Source organism: Emys orbicularis, chromosome 19 (genome assembly GCF_028017835.1).
Source record: "Emys orbicularis isolate rEmyOrb1 chromosome 19, rEmyOrb1.hap1, whole genome shotgun sequence".
NCBI classification, from domain to species: domain Eukaryota; kingdom Metazoa; phylum Chordata; order Testudines; family Emydidae; genus Emys; species Emys orbicularis.
Window position 1 is genome coordinate 10,935,929 of NC_088701.1, and position 16,134 is coordinate 10,952,062.

Sequence of the window (16,134 nt, forward strand, 5' to 3'; positions counted from 1 at the left end):
CGATGACGCAAACGGTGCGGCGCGCTCTCTCCGTGTCGGGGGCGGCCATCTCGCTGGGAAACCGCTTATTGGCTAAGAGGGCCGCACGTCCGGTGAAGCTCCACCTTCAGGGGCCATTTCCGGCCAGACGCCATCTTTACTCCGGCAATCTGGGAGTGGGCCCCTCCTCGCCGAGTTCTTCACCAATGACCGAAGCTGATGCTGCTCCTTGACCAATCAGCATCGCGTTTGTTGCGGTGTGGGAGAGCGGAAGCTAGCGGCCAGTGAGGCCCTGAGAGAGGGAGGGCGGAAGAGTAGCTGGGGCATAGCAGACAGGATGGGTGTGAAGCTGGAGGTGTTTCGGGTCAGTGGCAGAAACGGACCCTGGGAGGCGCAGAGAGGCTGGGGGAGGGGGGCTGCTACAGTCGTAGTAGCGGCAGCGAAGCCCTTTAGGGAACATGATGGGGCTGGGGCAAGTGGTGGGGGGGGGGGGTCTATGGTTGGGGGCGGGGCTCATTGGTGCTTGGCTGGGGTGTCCTGGTACCAGGGTGATGGGTGCCATAGAAAGACCTGACTAGTTGGAGCCAAGGGGCCAGCATTGAGAGCCTCTGAAGGGAAGGAGAGTCCAGGGCTGGCTACTTGCCCTTGTTGCTGGGGCAGGGGACGGAGGAGGTTAAAAAATTAAAATGGAAAATCCCCACTAGAGGGCATCCCAGAGAAGCAGCAGACAGGCCTGCGGGTCAAAGCAAATACTCAGTGGCAGCCTTGAAGATGGGGCAGCCCATTAGTAGAGTGGCAGGATCCAGCATGGCCTGAGACACTGGGCAGCTCAACAGGAGGGTGGAGGAATTCTTCCCACCCCTTTTCCCTAGAGGTGGTGTGCCTTTGTGGTAGGAGAGGGATGGGACTCCACCATCATGGCCCCGAGGATTGGGTGGCATTGCAGTGGGTTCGCTTGGTGGCAGCAGGTTTACGGGGATTCCCCCATGCTCTCTCAATTTTCTCCATTTTCAGCTCATAAAATGTTAAGGCACTGTTCAGCAAGTGTATAAAATGTCTCCATAAAAAAAACATACAGCCAGGTCCTTCTTCCTAAGGGGAAAATGCTTTGGCAATAGCCTTGCAAAATGCTGTTGGTCCAGACACGTGTGAGGATCATCTAAGCAGATGTCTAAGCTATCATTAGTTATTGCATGGGCCCAGAGGAAAGGAAGAGACTTTAAAAGAAAAGACCCATGCACACAAAGTTCCTGGACCAATACATTTTAATGTGGCTTGATCAAAGTTAAGGTCTGGTCTGCACTTACAACTTACACTGGCATAGCTATGTCAGTCAGGGATGTGAAAAAACCCATAGCCCCTAGTGACAGAGCTATGCCGACAAAACCCCCAATGTAGAGGCAGCTATGTCGATGGAAGAGCACCTCTGTCAGCAGAGCTAATGTTGTCTGGGGAGTTGGTGTTCCAACGCCAGCAGAAAAAGTCTTGTCGCTGTATGTTCCGTCTACGCTTGGAGCTATGCTGGCCTAGAGTCTAGTGTGGACATAGCTGAAGTGAAGCTGCACTGAGTTCATCACTGCCATGTGCTTTGCAGGAGTTTTGCTTAATTGGGCTGTGTAGTACCTGGGATTTCATGCAAGGCCATCCTTGTTTAAGCTCAATTCAGTGTTCCCCTTAATTTGGGCCACATGTTCCCCCTCTCCTCTCTTTCTCTGCAGATGGTTCTGTATTTGTCCTTCCCTGTTGCCATGTTCTGGATCTCCAACCAAGCAGAGTACTTCGAAGAATATGTCATCAAAAGGAAGGTGAGCATGGTGTTCTGCTCTGGGAGGAGAGTGCAAGCTAGTGATTCATGCAGGTACTGTGAGGGGAGGACTCCCGGGTTGTTTCCAGCTCTAGGAGGGTAGTGTGGGCTAGTGGTTCGAACAACGGAGGGGTTCAGTCAGAGCTCATGGGGGGGAGTTGGAGGTGACGTCTGTAGAGGGCGTTTTCTAGAGCTGACCAAACAGCTGCACTGGCTTCGTTTGCCATGCCCTGCTCCTTCCCCACCTCTGATAGGCGAGAGACCTGCCTAGGAGCTGTTGCTAAGGGGGGTGGAGATGGCAGACATCCCAGCAGGGTCTGTTGGATCCATTTCTCCTTGTCATCTGTGCCAGTAATGGCACTAGCTCCCCTGCTGGGTAAGACTGGCCCTGGCACCCCCCTAGCTGGTAATCCTCACAGGTGCCTGCATTTCTGTTTCCACAGAGGGAGATCTACCCACCCGATGATGACCACCAGGTGAGTGTACTGCCCCCCCATGAACCTTGCTGAGGACATGTCCCAACTGTGGAGGCCTTTGCTGAGCCCCTCTCTCGCGTGACATCAGCTATCCTGCCCACTGCAGGTCATTGGGATTAACAGCCATTGGGGGGTTGGATCTACACCCCTAGGTGACACGCAGCCATGTGCCATCACCTGCAAGGCCTTGCTGGGATAGGTTGTCTCTGGCAGAGCAGAAGGATAGAGCTCTCCTCCCCATTGCCTTCAGAGCATCGTCTGGCAAAGACCCAGCTGCTTCGATCCTTCCCCAGCTGTGGTGCGCAACCAGGGAGTTATCTGGTAACTCCAGGTGCTCTGTAGCTGTCCCAGTCTGAGCCCATCCCAGGACTCAGCTGGGGTTTGAAGAAGCAACTTGTCCAGCCCCTGGAGGTTTGGGACGAACATGAGGGGCTCTGTGTGTCCTTCCTTCCCCACCAGTAAGAGATTAATGCTATCCTGGCTCCATTAGCTGCTGCAGCATCAGGGCTGATTTCTTGAGTCACCCTCTAACCACTAGAGGGTAGCAGGATCTCTCACACCTCCACCAGCTGTGCATCTGGCTCTAAGGAGACCTGGGAGGGAGATGGTACCTGTGGGGCTGTGCTATGGGGGCATGAAGCAGGTGAACAGTAATGCTTACTGACCCTGACCCTTCCCCTCTGTCTGTGCCTCAGAGGAAGGAGCTGGAAGATTTCAAGGAGAGGATGCGGAAGAAGCATGAAGAGCGGCTCCTGCGTGCAGCTCAGCAGTGACAGCACTTCATGCCCCCCGAGCTGGATTGAGGGAGAGGGGAGCATGGCCTGGAGTGGGGGAAGGACACCCCCCCCCCTCCCAACACACCTTTACACACCTCCAGGGGAGGGAAGATGCAAGTCACCACCAAGGGGCTGTCGGGGATGCACTGGCACGGCTGCAGTCAACTGCCCTCCTTGGGGAACTCCAGGCGTGTTGGGCAAAGGGAGCTGCAGATATGATGCAGGGGGTTAACAGCAAATAGAGTAACCTGCTGTCTGCTCTCTCAGGGTGGTGGGGGGCTTTGCACTGCTCGTTAACTAATCCTCACAGCCCTTCTGGGGAAGAGGCTGAAAGGAAAACTAGCTTGAGCAAGTCCCTTCCCTTTGCTGTGCCTCAGTTTCCCCACCTGTACGAGAGGGCGGTGAGGCTGAGTTAAGAGTAAAGTGCTTTGAGCTGCTCGGCTAGGACATGCCAGGGAAAGGTGCAGTGTTGCATGAGCAGTGCAGGGGTTTGAGGCCAGTGTCAGGCACGCAAGCATGGTACTGAGAGGATGGGTTTCACCTTGTGGTGTTTTGAATTGGTAGCGAGAGAGGCAGGAAGATGGAGCCCTTGCACTGGCTGGCAGCACTCCAGGAGAGGATGGTGGGGCCTGGGCCAGCAGGATTATGGAGCCTCTGGAGAGAGGGATGGGCTGACCCGCTGGAGAGCACAGTGCATTCCCGCTCCAGGAATGAGCCCCTGGGATTGCCCCGGTGCTGTCTGACTCCACGGTCCCCTCCCACTGGGACCGGGTTGGACTATGTGGCTTTTCCGGTCTCTGCTGTGTGTTGTCACACATCCTGCTCAGACGCAGTATTCGTGAGGAGGTGAAGCCATGCTCCACTGAGACTCTGCTAAGTCCAACTGGCTCCCTTGACTTTGTCTGGGTGGGGCAGTGTGTGGAAAAATCTTGCAGTAAATGCATCCCCCCCTCCCCTGGAGGCATGTCCTCTGCATGTCTGTGTCCTGGCCTAGCCAAGCTCTTGCTTGAACTGACTAATAAAATCCTCTACCATGAGGTCGTGTGCTGACCCCCTTTGCTTCTGGGCTGCTCTCTTTTGGCCTGATCTCAGGGTTGGAGGCAAGCCCCCTGGTGCAGCATCTTCCCCCTCACCTCCCTGTCTTCTAGGGGCTGTCTCCAGTATTAGATGCCCAAGGTCCCATTGGGCTGGGTTATCTCCGATGCGATGTGCTCCATGGCTTTGGCCTGACTGGTTGTACATGTGCTGAACGGTGGGGCTTGCAGGAGCCTTCCTGTGTGTGTGCTGTCGCCGTTCTGCACTGCAATTAGCGACTGACCAGCTGTTTGGATGTGGACAAGTCACTTGACTTTGGGCTCCAGGAGCAGCAGCTGCCCTCCCCCTCTCCCCATGGGAACAGAGCAGATCCAAGGCAGGGCCATCTGCCCGAGCCTGCATGCAGCTCTGCATAGTTCCATTGTTTGTGACAGACCTTTGAAACGTGGTTGGGAGAAGGTCCCCAGGTTAGGGAGCTGGGAACCCCATTCTGGTCTGGCCAAGCTATAAATGTCTCTTTTCTTCTCTCGCTCACGTTCCCTAGCAGCCTGCCAAATTACTCACTGAATGTGAACGTTCCAAAGAGGAGTCCTGAGTGGTTAATGACAGTGCAGAAGGCTGGATGCAATTGCCTGCATGTGTCCTGGCTCTACCCCCCTCTGGGCCTGATCCTGCCCCCATTGGAGACAAGGCCAGGTCTACCCAGGGCCGGCGCTTCCATTTAGGCGACCTAGGCGATCGCCTAGGGCAGCAGGATTTGGGGGGCGGCATTTTGCCGCACTTGGCGGCAATTCTGCGGCGGGGGGTCCTTCCACACTCCGGGTCTTTGGTGGCAATTCTGCGGTGGGTCCTTCACTCGCTCCGGGACCCGCCGCCGAAGTGCCCCGAAGACCAGGACCGCGGCAGGACCCCCCGCCGCAGACTTGCCGCCGAAGACCAGGAGCGCGGAAGGACCCCTGCCTAGGGCGGGAAAAACCCTGGCGCTGCTCCTGGGTCTACCCCGGCCTGCAGTGTCAGCGCATCCCAGGTGGAGATGCCCCAAAGCCCCCACCCCCCCTTCCCAGCTGTTCCGGTCACAGGTCGTCCTGGGTCCAGTAAGCCCCTCCTCCAAGCTTCATCCAGACTTGATCTGATCCTTGGGGGCAGGGGAAGTTCCAGGGTGACCTTCCCCACCCCCACTGGCCACTGATGCATCCGCAGTCGCATCCCCTTTGGGCTGTGGGTGGTGCTGGAGCGTGGGATCCACCTCAGAGCTGGGAGCTGCAGCATCCAGGAGCTGGGTGCCTGGTGTCCCGGGGTTCAGGGGAGGCTGGATGGGGAGGGGGCGGCTTAGAATGTGGGTCGGGGTCCTTTGCTTTGGAGTCTTCGAAGTCTTCGGCTTCCGTATAAGGAGAGATTAATAAGACTGGGACTTTTCAGCTTGGAAAAGAGACGGCTAAGGGGAGATATGATTGAGGTCTATAAAATCATGACTGGTGTAGAGAAAGTAGATAAGGAAGTGTTGTTTACTACTTCTCATAACACAAGAACTAGGGGTCACCAAATGAAATTAATAGGCAGCAGGTTTAAAACAAACAAAAGGAAGTATTTCTTCACACAACGCACAGTCAACCTGTGGAACTCTTTGCCAGAGGATGTGGTGAAGGCCAAGACCATAACAAGGTTCAAAAGAGAACTAGATACATTCATGGAGGACAGGTCCATCATTGGCTATTAGCCAGGATGGGCAGGGATAGTGTCCCTAGCCTCTGTTTGCCAGAAGCTTGGAATGGGCAACAGGGGATGGATTACTTGGTGATTACCTGTTCTGTTCATTCCCTCTGGGGCACCTGGCATTGGCCACTGTCGGCAGATAGGATACTGGGCTAGATGGACCTTTGGTCTGACCCAGTAGGGCCGTTCTTATGTTCTTATGTCTTTCACTTAAAGGAGCATTTGTCTGGCTTTAGATGCCTTCGGGGCAAAAAGCAAACCTAGGACTCCTGGGTTCTATCCTAGCAGTGGGAGGGGAGTGGGGTCTAGTGGCTAGAGCAGGGGAGTCTGGGGACCCGGACTCCTGGGTTCTATCCCCACAGCTGGGGGAGGGGTGTTGGTCGTGAGTTCTTGTCTAAGTGGCTGGCTGTACAAAGGGCTGGATCCTGTTGGGTGCTCAGTGCCCCGCCCCTCTGTGCATCCTATGTCCTGGGCGGGGAGGTGTGCCACGCCTGTGATGCCAGCAGAGAAGCCTCGTTTTCAGAAATATTTCTGTCCATGTTGTGCCAAGTGATTAATAAAATGGAGCATTCCTTGCCCTGCTTGGCCCTGCCAGTCCAGCTGCACTCTGGGGAAGGAGGGAGGGAGAGGGAGACATCAGTGCTGCCCTGGGTCTGTGCCCACCCACCTTCCCAGAGCTCTGGGGGGGTCTGGTTTTCAATCCAGACTTAGGCTCCTGAAATGAGAAGCCTGACTTACAAAGGGGCTGTGATTCATAGGCAGGCAGCGCCGTCTAGTCGGCAGAGTGTTGGCGTGGGAGTCAGAACACTTGGGTTCTTTCCACTGATTTGGCAAGTCGCTTCCCTGCTCCGTGCCTCAGTTTCCCCACTTGAGTTTTGTCAGTTGAGACTGGGAGCCCTTTGGGGCAGGTGCCGTCTCTCGCTGTGGGTCTGTGCAGCCCCTGGCACAATAGGGCCTCAATTTTAGTCAGGGCTGATAGTCGCTACCATAATTCACTTAATAACGAGGATTCCCAGATCCTGCAGAATCTGGGCATAACCAGCCAGCCAGGCCAGCTATTTTAGGAGCCTTGATGTGGATTTAGGGGCCAGATTTCAGGTGCCCAAGTTGGCACATAGGTCCCCAGCTGAGGGCTGGATCCTGCACTTCATGTTCCAACTCAGCTCCCATTGGTGGCAGGCGCTGTCCTGCTGGTGCGATGGGCTCTGGATTGGATCCAGGGGTAGTTTGAGCTGTATCTGCTGTTATCTTTGATGCCTCCTTAGAGCTGTGTGGCACAGCCCAGCTGGCAGCAGCTCTGTGGCACAGGTGCCCGAGTGGTTCAGGGACTACACTGGCACAGGGAAAATCCAGGTTCAAGTCTCAGCTCTGGCACTGAATCCCTCTGTGCCTCAGTTTCCACAGCAGTAAAATGGGGCTGCTGGCAGCTCCTTTCTCAGCAGCTGGAGCCGTGCGGGCTGTGAATGTCCATGAAGTGCTTTAGAGCTGTATGGGGCCGAAGTGCCGCCAACGCACCGTCAGAGAGGGGCCGGCAGCGCTCGTGTCCGGGTGTCAGCCTTGGCCTGTCAGCATCTCTCCCCATCGCCACTTGGCTGGCAGGGCTGTAATGAGAGAACTGACGTAGTGAACGTGTCTAGTCTCACGCAACGTCCTGAGCTACGGTCCTGGGTGGGAACTGAGCTGCCGGGATCTGTCGGCAGATTCCTCCTTGGACTGTCTCCTGTTTGCCGGGGGCCATCTTTCTGGTACAATGGGGACCCAGTCCCAGGCTAAGCACTACCATAATACACGTAATACTAACTCCAGCCTTGCTGCCCCAATCCTTGAAGCATTGAGACAGGCCCTCGAAAATCATGAGTGACTTGAAGAAGATAGTGAGATTGCAACGTTGGGTTTGGTTAGAAACTTGCTTTTAATGAGAGCCCAGATCCTCACAATCCCAGGAGTCCAGAAGCTGGGGCTTTAAGAAAAGCAACAACTGTCACAAGGCCGGTGGTAAAATCACAAGTGTCGGCAGCGCCGTGACGCCCTTTGTCTCCTGTATCGGGACCAGGAGCTTTGGGAGAAATGGCTGGCTGGGGGTCAAGGTGGGGACTGGTTATATCTCCAGGGGGTGTGTGGGGGGGGAGCTGTGTGTTGGGGGAGGGGCACCTTGTATCTTGCGGCGGGGGACGACTTGGTGGATGAATTAACCTGGCCGGGGGAGGGGGGGGGGAAGGCGGGCACTGTTTTGCCGGGTGAGGCGTTGCACGGCTGATTTCGAAATCAAGAGCAAAACCGAAAGGCAGGTGATGAGTTATGAGGAAATGGGGAGAGGTCTGGGAAAAGGATGGGTCCCATAACCTCTCCTCCCCCCAAAAACCCCCTCGTCTTGTGCCAGCCTGACCTTAAAAACCTCTAAGGAAGGAGATTCCACCACCTCCCTAGGGAACTCGTTCCAGTGCTTCACCACGCTCCGGCCAGCCTGGCTTTGGGGGGCCAGCAGACTGGTCCTCCCCGTCGGGGTCCTCCAGGCCTTGGTCCACTTCTTCCACAGGTTCCCCTTCAAGGGCGGCCCCTGCATGGGAGGTCCTGTCGGTCGTTGTCTGCAGGAGCCCCGGATGACTGGGTACGCCAACTTCAGGGCTAGCCCAGCCATCAGGGTCTGGGTTTCTCCCTTTACAGTCAGGGTCACCGTGGTCTTGGGGTAAGATCGCACATCCCCGTGGATACACTGGAGTTGAATGAACCCTAGTGACGGTTCAGGCTGGGGGACGAGGCCCTGGCGGACAAGCGTCTGCCCACACCCCGAATCAATGAGGGCAGAGGCGGGGGCTCCATTCACTGTAACGGGGACAGTCAGTTTACCCGAGAGTTGTTTACGGGCCTGGGCCTCCCCCGAGCAGACCTGCCCGAAGCTGCAGTCCATCATCGGGCACTCTCGACGGAGGTGTCTGAGGCGGCCACAGGCGAAACGGGCCGAGTTCAGGGTGTCGGGGCTGGTCCGGCGCAGTAGGTGCTGGGGCCGGCGCCTCGGCAGCCTGGAATCTCCTTCCGATGGGGGCATCTAGCGGCCGGCCCCATTCTCTCCGGGGCCTTCATCGGGCCAGGCCGACGTCCCGGCCATCCGAGGGTCTTAGGGCAGGTTGGGGCTTGCTCCTCTGACCCCGGGCCTTCTCTTCACGAGACTGGACCGGCGCGATGGTCATAGGACGGGGTCCTGGTCCTACAGGGGTCTCAGCCACCAGAAAGTCCTCCATCAAAGCCATGGCCTGGCTCAGCGTAGTCGATCGGTGGTGCAGGACCCAAGTCCTGCTGCATGCCGGAAGGATTTGCACAAAGTGCTCGAGCGCCACTTGTTCTGCTACCTCAGCCCCCGTACGCTGTTCTGGCTGTAGCCACCGCACGCCTCCCTCACCTGCGGGGCGACCACTCTGGGTGGGCTCCCGGCGGGTACGTCTTCTTGCGGAGTCGCCTCCAGAACGTCTCAGGGGTCATTTCCAGGGCATCGAGAATTGCAGCCTTCAGTCGCGCATATTCATGGGCTGCAGCCACAGGAAGTGCCCTGTAGGCGGCTTGGGCCGGGCCTGTTAGGTACGGCGCCAACAAAGTGGCCCACTTAGCCGCAGAGGCTACCCTCTCAAAAGTAATTAATGTCTCGAGGTCATCGTCCGGCCCCATCTTAGTCAGGCGTACGGGCACAACTGGATCCGGGGGTCCTGTAGGCCCACTGGGGTCGGCCAAAGGGCCGCGAGCTGCTGCAGGCATTGCTGTTGTTGCTCGCGGTTTTGAGCCCCCAACTCCCGGATCAGCTGCTGTTGCTGGCTGCCAAATTGTTGCAGCAGCTGTGGTTGCTGCTGCTGCTGGCTCTCGCTAGCCACTTGATTAACTTTTCCACCTCCATCCTCCGTATACTGGTGGAGGGAGACGGTGCCCTATAAAGTTTGCGGTCGGCTCGTCCCCTTATCTCAGGGGAGGGGATGAAATCCCCACTTCTGGTACCACGTGTAATGGTCCCTCGCTCTCCTGCTCGGAGGGAGGCCACTCAGCCTCACTACACCCGACTTATACAGCCCAAAATGCCGTTAGCCTTCTTGGCAACAAGGGCACGCTGTCGCCTCATATCCAGCTTCTCGTCCACTGTAACCCCTAGGTCCTTTTCTGCAGAACTGCTGCCTAGCCACTCGGTCCCTAGTCTGTAGCAGTGCATGGGATTCTTCCTTCCTAAGTGCAGGACTCTGCACTTGTCCTTGTTGAACCTCATCAGGTTACTTTTGGCCCAATCCCACTGACAGGCGGCCTGGATTTTTGACAAGACCTCAGAATAAGGAACAGGCTGGGGTCGGAGGGCGGGGAGGGGCCGTGAAACTAGCAGGATGCAAAGTGCTGGCAAAGGCACCAAGAGGCAGATTTGTAAAAGGTTTCGGGGCCAAATTCCCCAGCGGCCCAAACCCCCCCCCCCCCCCCCCGTGCTTGGATCTCATTGGACAATCCAGCTCTAAGGGCTTGTCTTCCCTAGTGAGTTAGGAGGCACAGCTCCCCCTAACTCAACCCCTGTCCACACACTAACACCTAGTGGTTAGAGCAGAGGGGGCTGGGAGTCAGGACTCCTAGGTTCTGTCCCCAGCTTGGGAGGGGAGTGGAGTCTAGCAGGTTAGCACAGGGTGGGGCCAGGAGTCTGGACTCCTGGGTTGTAAGCCCAGCTCTGACACTCCCGCTGAGTGACCTGTCTGCTCATCTGGGCCCCAGTTTCCCCACGTGTGAAATGGGGATAATGATTTTGTTGCTCCTTGAGTGGAGACCCGGGCAAGGCTCCCTGGAGAATGGCTGGAGACCTGGAAATGTCTGGCAGGGGCACCCAGGATGGGGGGAGGGGGAATCCCCAGCTCTGCCCACTGGGAAACCAGGCCACCTGCTTGGCTCACCTGTCTTGCAGCTCTGGTCCATCCGTCTGTCTGTCTAACCTCTCCTGTGTAGTGGCTGGACCAGCGTTTCTCAAATGCGGCTGCCGTGGCTGGATGCTGCCAGCAGTGGATTTTTTTACGGCCACGGCAGCCTCCAAAGTGGAGACAGGGGGGGCAAAGCAGTGGCCCCTCCCTGCAGCGCCCAGCTGAGCAGCTGTTACCGAGGGCAGCGAGATGCCCTGGGCAGCACCTCTGGAGACACGTGGGGCCGGCGTGCGCGGCGCTGTACTCCACAGGCAGCTGGGGAGTTCCCGACCCACCTTCCCCGGGGCGGGGACAGAGACGGGTTTGTCAGAACGGCCACCAGCAGGAGTTGGTGGCCACACTCTCAGGTGAGAACCCCTGGGCTAGAGGCCCCGCCCAGTATAGGGCCCCCCACCCCTGTTAGGCCGGGCGCTGCACAGACCTGGCCTGAAATCGGGGTCCCCCGTTGTGCCGGGCGCGGTGCAGACATGCAGTGGCCTCTGAGTCCCTTTAAAAATATGCCTGCCCTAAAGAGCTCGCAGTCTAATTAGACATGGGGCAGAAAGGGAAACTGAGGCACAGAGAGGGGACATGATTTGCCCAAGGTCACCCAACACTGCCCTGCTAGCTGCATTATTCCCAGTGCCCTGTCAGGCTGAGCCCCCCCCCCCCCCCCTCCAGTGTATAGCTGTGTAGGAATTTCCTGACCTAGCCCAGCTCCTAAAGTGATTGCTAACAAAGACAATGGTGATGGCTCCAGAGAGCCCAGTCCCGCTCCTCCCCCAGCTCCCTGTGACACATGGGGCCAAAGTGCAGGGCGAAGAGAGGAATTAATGAGGGTTAGAGGCCTGCAGCCGGCTCTGGAAAGGCCCTGGCTGTCCATTGAGGGGGCTGTGAGCGAGGGGGGCTCTGGCTGAACCACAGGCAAAGTGGCACCATGTCGTGGCTGGACCCAGATCCTGTCACGTGCTGGAGCCCTGGGCAAAGTCTGAACCAGTCTAACCCTTTGCCTGGCCTCTGGGTGTCCTCGCACATCTGGGCACTAACACCCGGGTCCCTCGTGCCAATCCCCAGCCCCTGGGTGTCCTCGCACACCCGGGCACTGGCACCAGGGTCCCTCGCACCAATCCCCGGCCTCTGGGTGTCCTTGCACACCTAGGCACTAGCACCAGGGTCCCTCACAACAGGTGCCGCAGGGCCAGGCTCCCTAGTGGGACAGGCTCTGTGCTCAGCACTTGTATCTGGGATGACCTCAGCGAGCCTTGTTAGCAACCAGCCCCACTGCAGCCCCTAACGGCTCAGGGCTTTCAACACCGCTTGAGTCCTGCCCTTCAGTGGGGGGAGTAGCCAGGAGATAAGTGGCCTCGTGAAAAGGGAACCGATAAAACCCCTAGTTACCACCCGGATGTTTTCACAACAGAGCCGGCCATGGCGCTTCCCCCAGATCCCACGGTCTCGCTCGGTGGGAGTCCGTGGGGCCAGCCCCGCAGCTGGGGTGACAGCCTCGCTCCATTGGCATAGCAAACTACTGCCCCCTCCTTTCTCCCCCCACTTCTCCCTCCCCCCCGCCCCCCCCGCCAGTCTGCTTCAGCCCTGGGTGTTGGGTCTCTAGGTGCCGTCCGTCTTTGGCCTTTCTACTGAGACTGGGTCAGGTCACTTCCTCTCATGCATTAGGTGTGTTGTGATAGCAGCTATAGACCCCCGACTGAGATGTGGGGGCCCCTGCGCCAGGTGCTGCACAGACCCTGCCCGCGCTCGGGGCCCTGCTGTGCCGGGCGCGACACAGACAGCCCTTGCCCCAAAGAGCTAGACAAAGGAAGGCCCTTGGGGCAGATTTTCTTTTGTTAAATCAATGGGAGTTAGACACCTCACTACCTTTACAAAGCAGAGCCTTATCCCTGTTTTACAAATGGGGAAACTGAGGCACGGCAGGTGGCCATGACCTGTCCAGGGATTCTGCGGAAGAACCAGAGAACTGAGGGCTGATCTTCAGAGCCCCAGCCCAGCACCTTAATCCCCAAACCACCCTGCTGCTCTGTGTCTTTCCCCTTGTGCAAAACGGATAACAGCGTCCTCTGTATCGGTGGCTCTCAACCTTTCCCGACCCCTGTGCCCCTTCCAGGAGTCTGAGGCCTGGTCTACACTAACCCCCAAATTCGAACTAAGGTACGCAACTTCAGCTACGTGAATAACGTAGCTGAAGTCGACATACCTTAGTTCGAACTTACCGCGGTTCAGACGCGGTCCACACGCGGCAGGCAGGCTCCCCGTCGACTCCGCGGTACTCCTCTCGCCGAGCTGGAGTACCGCAGTCGACGGCGAGCACTTCCGGGATCGATTTATCGCGTCCAGACCAGACGCGATAAATCGAACCCGGAACTTCGATTGCCAGCTGTCGAACTACCGTGGTAGTGTAGACCTGGCCTGAGTTGTCTTGTGTACCCTGTTTCACTTCACTTTAAAAACTGCTTGCTTACAAAATCAGACATAAAAGCATCACAGTCACACTACTCCGGAAAAATTGCTGAGTGTCTCATTTTTACCATAAAGTTCTAAAATAAATCAATTGGAATATAAATATTGTCCTTACAGTTCAGTGTATAGTACATAGAGCAGTATAAACAAGTCATTGTCTGTATGAAATTTTAGTTTGTACTGACTTCGCTAATGCTTTTTATGTAGCCTGTTGTAAAACTAGGCAAATATCTAGATGAGTTGACGTACCCCTGGGAAGACCTGTGCATCCCCCCGGCGGTACACGTACCCCTGGCTGAGAACCACTGCTCTGTAAGACACGGGAGGTGACTGTCCCGCCCTGCTCGGCACTGGCGAGGCCTCAGCTGGAGTCCTGTGTCCAGTTCTGGGCGTTGCGCTTTCGGGAAGATGTGGACACGTTGGAGAGAGGCCAGAGGAGAGCACCAAAAATGATCAAAGGTTTAGAAAACAGACCTGTGCGGAAAGGTTAAAGGGACTGTTACAAAGAGGCCGGAGATGTTCAGGGAAGGGCCTTCCTACGTGTACGTTTGCCGTGGTGGTGTAGCCCTGTGGGCCTTGGATTTCAGAGATGGGGGGAGGGGTAATTTCTTTTATTGGACAAACTTCTGTTGGTGGAAGAGGCAGCTGTGGAGACCCCAGCCCTGGGGGGGTTAAGAACAGGTTGGACAAACCCCTACAGGGATGGGCTAGGGATGGGTCCTGCCTCAGCACAGGGGCCAGCCCAGCCCTGCATGTCTGATTGCACAAGAGCGGGGTGCTGCTGGGGGCCTGCGGGCCCCTGGGGCCGTGACTGCTTGGCCGGGGGTGGGAACGCCATGGGTCCCTTTGCAGACGGCTCCCAGCTGGTCCCAGCCAGCAGCTCCTGGGTTGGAATTTGAGCAGCAGCCGGTCCGGGCTCCTGCCTGCACACCAGGGATTGGGTTTCATGGACTCGCAGAGAGCCTAGAGAGCGATTGATCAGCCATGGCCGCCGGCCACCAGCCCCCAGCACTGGGGGGACTTGGCTGGCGTTTCCAGGCCCATCTGGGAAGCGGCGCCCACTGCAGGGACCCCGTGTGCATCAGGGGAAGGGGGACACCCCGGGGGCAGCAGATTCCAGAGGAAACCACAGCTGAGCCTGCCTGAGAAACGAAGCCCAGACTGCGCGGAGCTAAATCAACCCAGCTGTGCAGGCTGTCTCTGGTGGGCTGCAGGCCAGGAAATGGGGGGGGGGCCTTAGCCCCCACCCCACCCCCGCAAGGCTCTGTCATCTTAACCCCTTGTGGCCCCAGGAGGCACCGTTCTCCTGAGGCCAGAGCCTCTGTTGTTTCTTAGAGTCCAGCTCCAGCACAGAGCAGAGCAGCCCAGCGGGGTGGGCTAAGGGGGGAGCGCCGTCGGCATGCAGAGGAGTAGGCTGTTATCCTGCAGACAGGCACTCAGTAAACAGATGGGGGGGGTCAGTCACCCCTGGCGAGCCTGATGCATTGTGACAAGGGTCTACGAGGGAAATCCTGCCCTTGGTGCCCCCTACATGGCCTTGCTCCCCTCCCCCGCCCCCCCATGGTGCTCTCCGTGCCCCTAATGGCCCCGTTGGCCTTCCCAGGTCTGCGCAGGTGGAGCCGACTGAGCTGGGGCTAACGATTCAGTCTGAGGATGCTGGATCCGGAGGAGAGTTCGGCTCGTCCGCCGGTAGCCGGGCTGGCTCTGCCGGGTTGGGGTGTGTTCGTGCCAGCGCTGAGAGCGTTGTGTGCCCGTCACTCCAGTCGGTGGATCTGCCTGACACACGTGTGTGTGTGCGTGTGAGGGAGTCAGACATTCCCAGAGCAGCCCCCCACCCCCGTCAGCCCAGCCCCTCCCCCCTTGGGATGTGCTCCTGCCCCAGAGTTTGGGCTCAGGCTGACGCCAGCCCGGATCCCTCCCTCCCGCCAGCAGCCGGGCTCTGCGGTGGCTCTGATCCAGCGCCCCAGGGCGAGCGCACGTCTGTCCGGCGTGGAGGAGGGCAGAGACAGGGACTGTCTGCACTTTGTCTGGGGCCGCGGCTGCGGGAGTCAGGCCCTTTCCATTGCGTCAGGGGGAGAATCACCCGTTTATCCCGGGATCATTTCTCAGCGCCAGCCTCTGTTCCTCCAGCGCCCTGGAGGTGGGGGGCGGCTCTGATTCCACCCCCCAGACTTCCCTCGGCGGTGGAGCATCCTTGGGGCTGGGATGGTACCGATGGGGCTGTGTTGGGGGGGTCCCCGAGTGCCTGACAGTCCGTGCAGGTTGGGGGGAGAGCACAGGGCCTGATCCATCCCTCACTTACACCGTTTCACAGCAGGGTTACTCCAGATTTACACCCCACATGGGAAAGGAGAACTAAGAGCTTCTGTGCAGGTGGCGGTAACTGGGCCTGGTTTACAATGGGGTGACTCCTTGTGGCAGTGAGAGGAGACTTTGCCCCCCCTGCTTCCCCCCCGGGTTGATGGTGCCAAGCACCAGGGGTCTCATGGGGGTGAAAGGTCTGGTCTGGGTGCTGCGCTCCCCCCCGTACCTCCCAGGAGTTAGCGTGGCCTCTCCTGTACCCAGGCTGTGGGTCAGATCCCTCCCTGAGGTGACTCCACGCAGGCCTGCAGCCGGATCTGGGTGCGTCTCCTGGCCGCTGGATCTCTGCCCCTCACCCCCCGCTCCTCTCGCGTTCACCTCCCCACCCCACCCCTGCTCGGCGAGGGCCAGTCCTGCCCCCCAGCCCACTCCCAAACTTTCCATGCTCAGATCCCCCCCCCCCCCCCGAACAGCCAGGGGTGTCTCTGCTGTGGACCGGGGCTGTTTGGGGGGGCAGAGGGAGGGGCCCTGGCTAGCTGTGCACTGTCTCGTTAAGGCCTCCTGACACCCACCCACACCCATTAATGTTCCTTTTCATCCCTTCTGCCCCCTGGGAAAATGTTCTTGGCCATTGGGAGGCAGCTGCTGGCCAAGGTCTGGAGTGGCCT

The 16,134-nt window shown here is 58.1% G+C and overlaps 1 protein-coding gene and 1 pseudogene across 1 annotated transcript; both read left to right on the forward strand.

Annotated features, from left to right (window-relative positions):
- The first annotated feature begins 259 nt into the window (after positions 1-259).
- On the forward strand, positions 260-4,086 carry LOC135891806 (protein PET100 homolog, mitochondrial). Its single transcript, XM_065419472.1, has 4 exons — positions 260-343; positions 1,698-1,784; positions 2,227-2,259; positions 2,955-4,086. Exons 1-4 carry the CDS (start codon positions 317-319, stop codon positions 3,030-3,032), a joined length of 225 nt encoding a protein of 74 aa, XP_065275544.1. The 5' UTR covers positions 260-316; the 3' UTR covers positions 3,033-4,086.
- Positions 4,087-10,900: 6,814 nt separating this feature from the next.
- LOC135891988 (adhesion G protein-coupled receptor E2-like) overlaps positions 10,901-16,134 on the forward strand; it is a 1,091,233-nt pseudogene continuing 1,085,999 nt past the window's right edge.

Bases quoted from the DNA above. Each gene is read 5' to 3' on its own strand.
- LOC135891806 (XM_065419472.1), top strand. From the start codon at position 317: ATGGGTGTGAAGCTGGAGGTGTTTCGG. The intron at 1,785-2,226 runs GTGAGCATGGTG...CTGTTTCCACAG, and splicing joins AATATGTCATCAAAAGGAAG to AGGGAGATCTACCCACCCGA. The intron at 2,260-2,954 runs GTGAGTGTACTG...TCTGTGCCTCAG, and splicing joins CACCCGATGATGACCACCAG to AGGAAGGAGCTGGAAGATTT.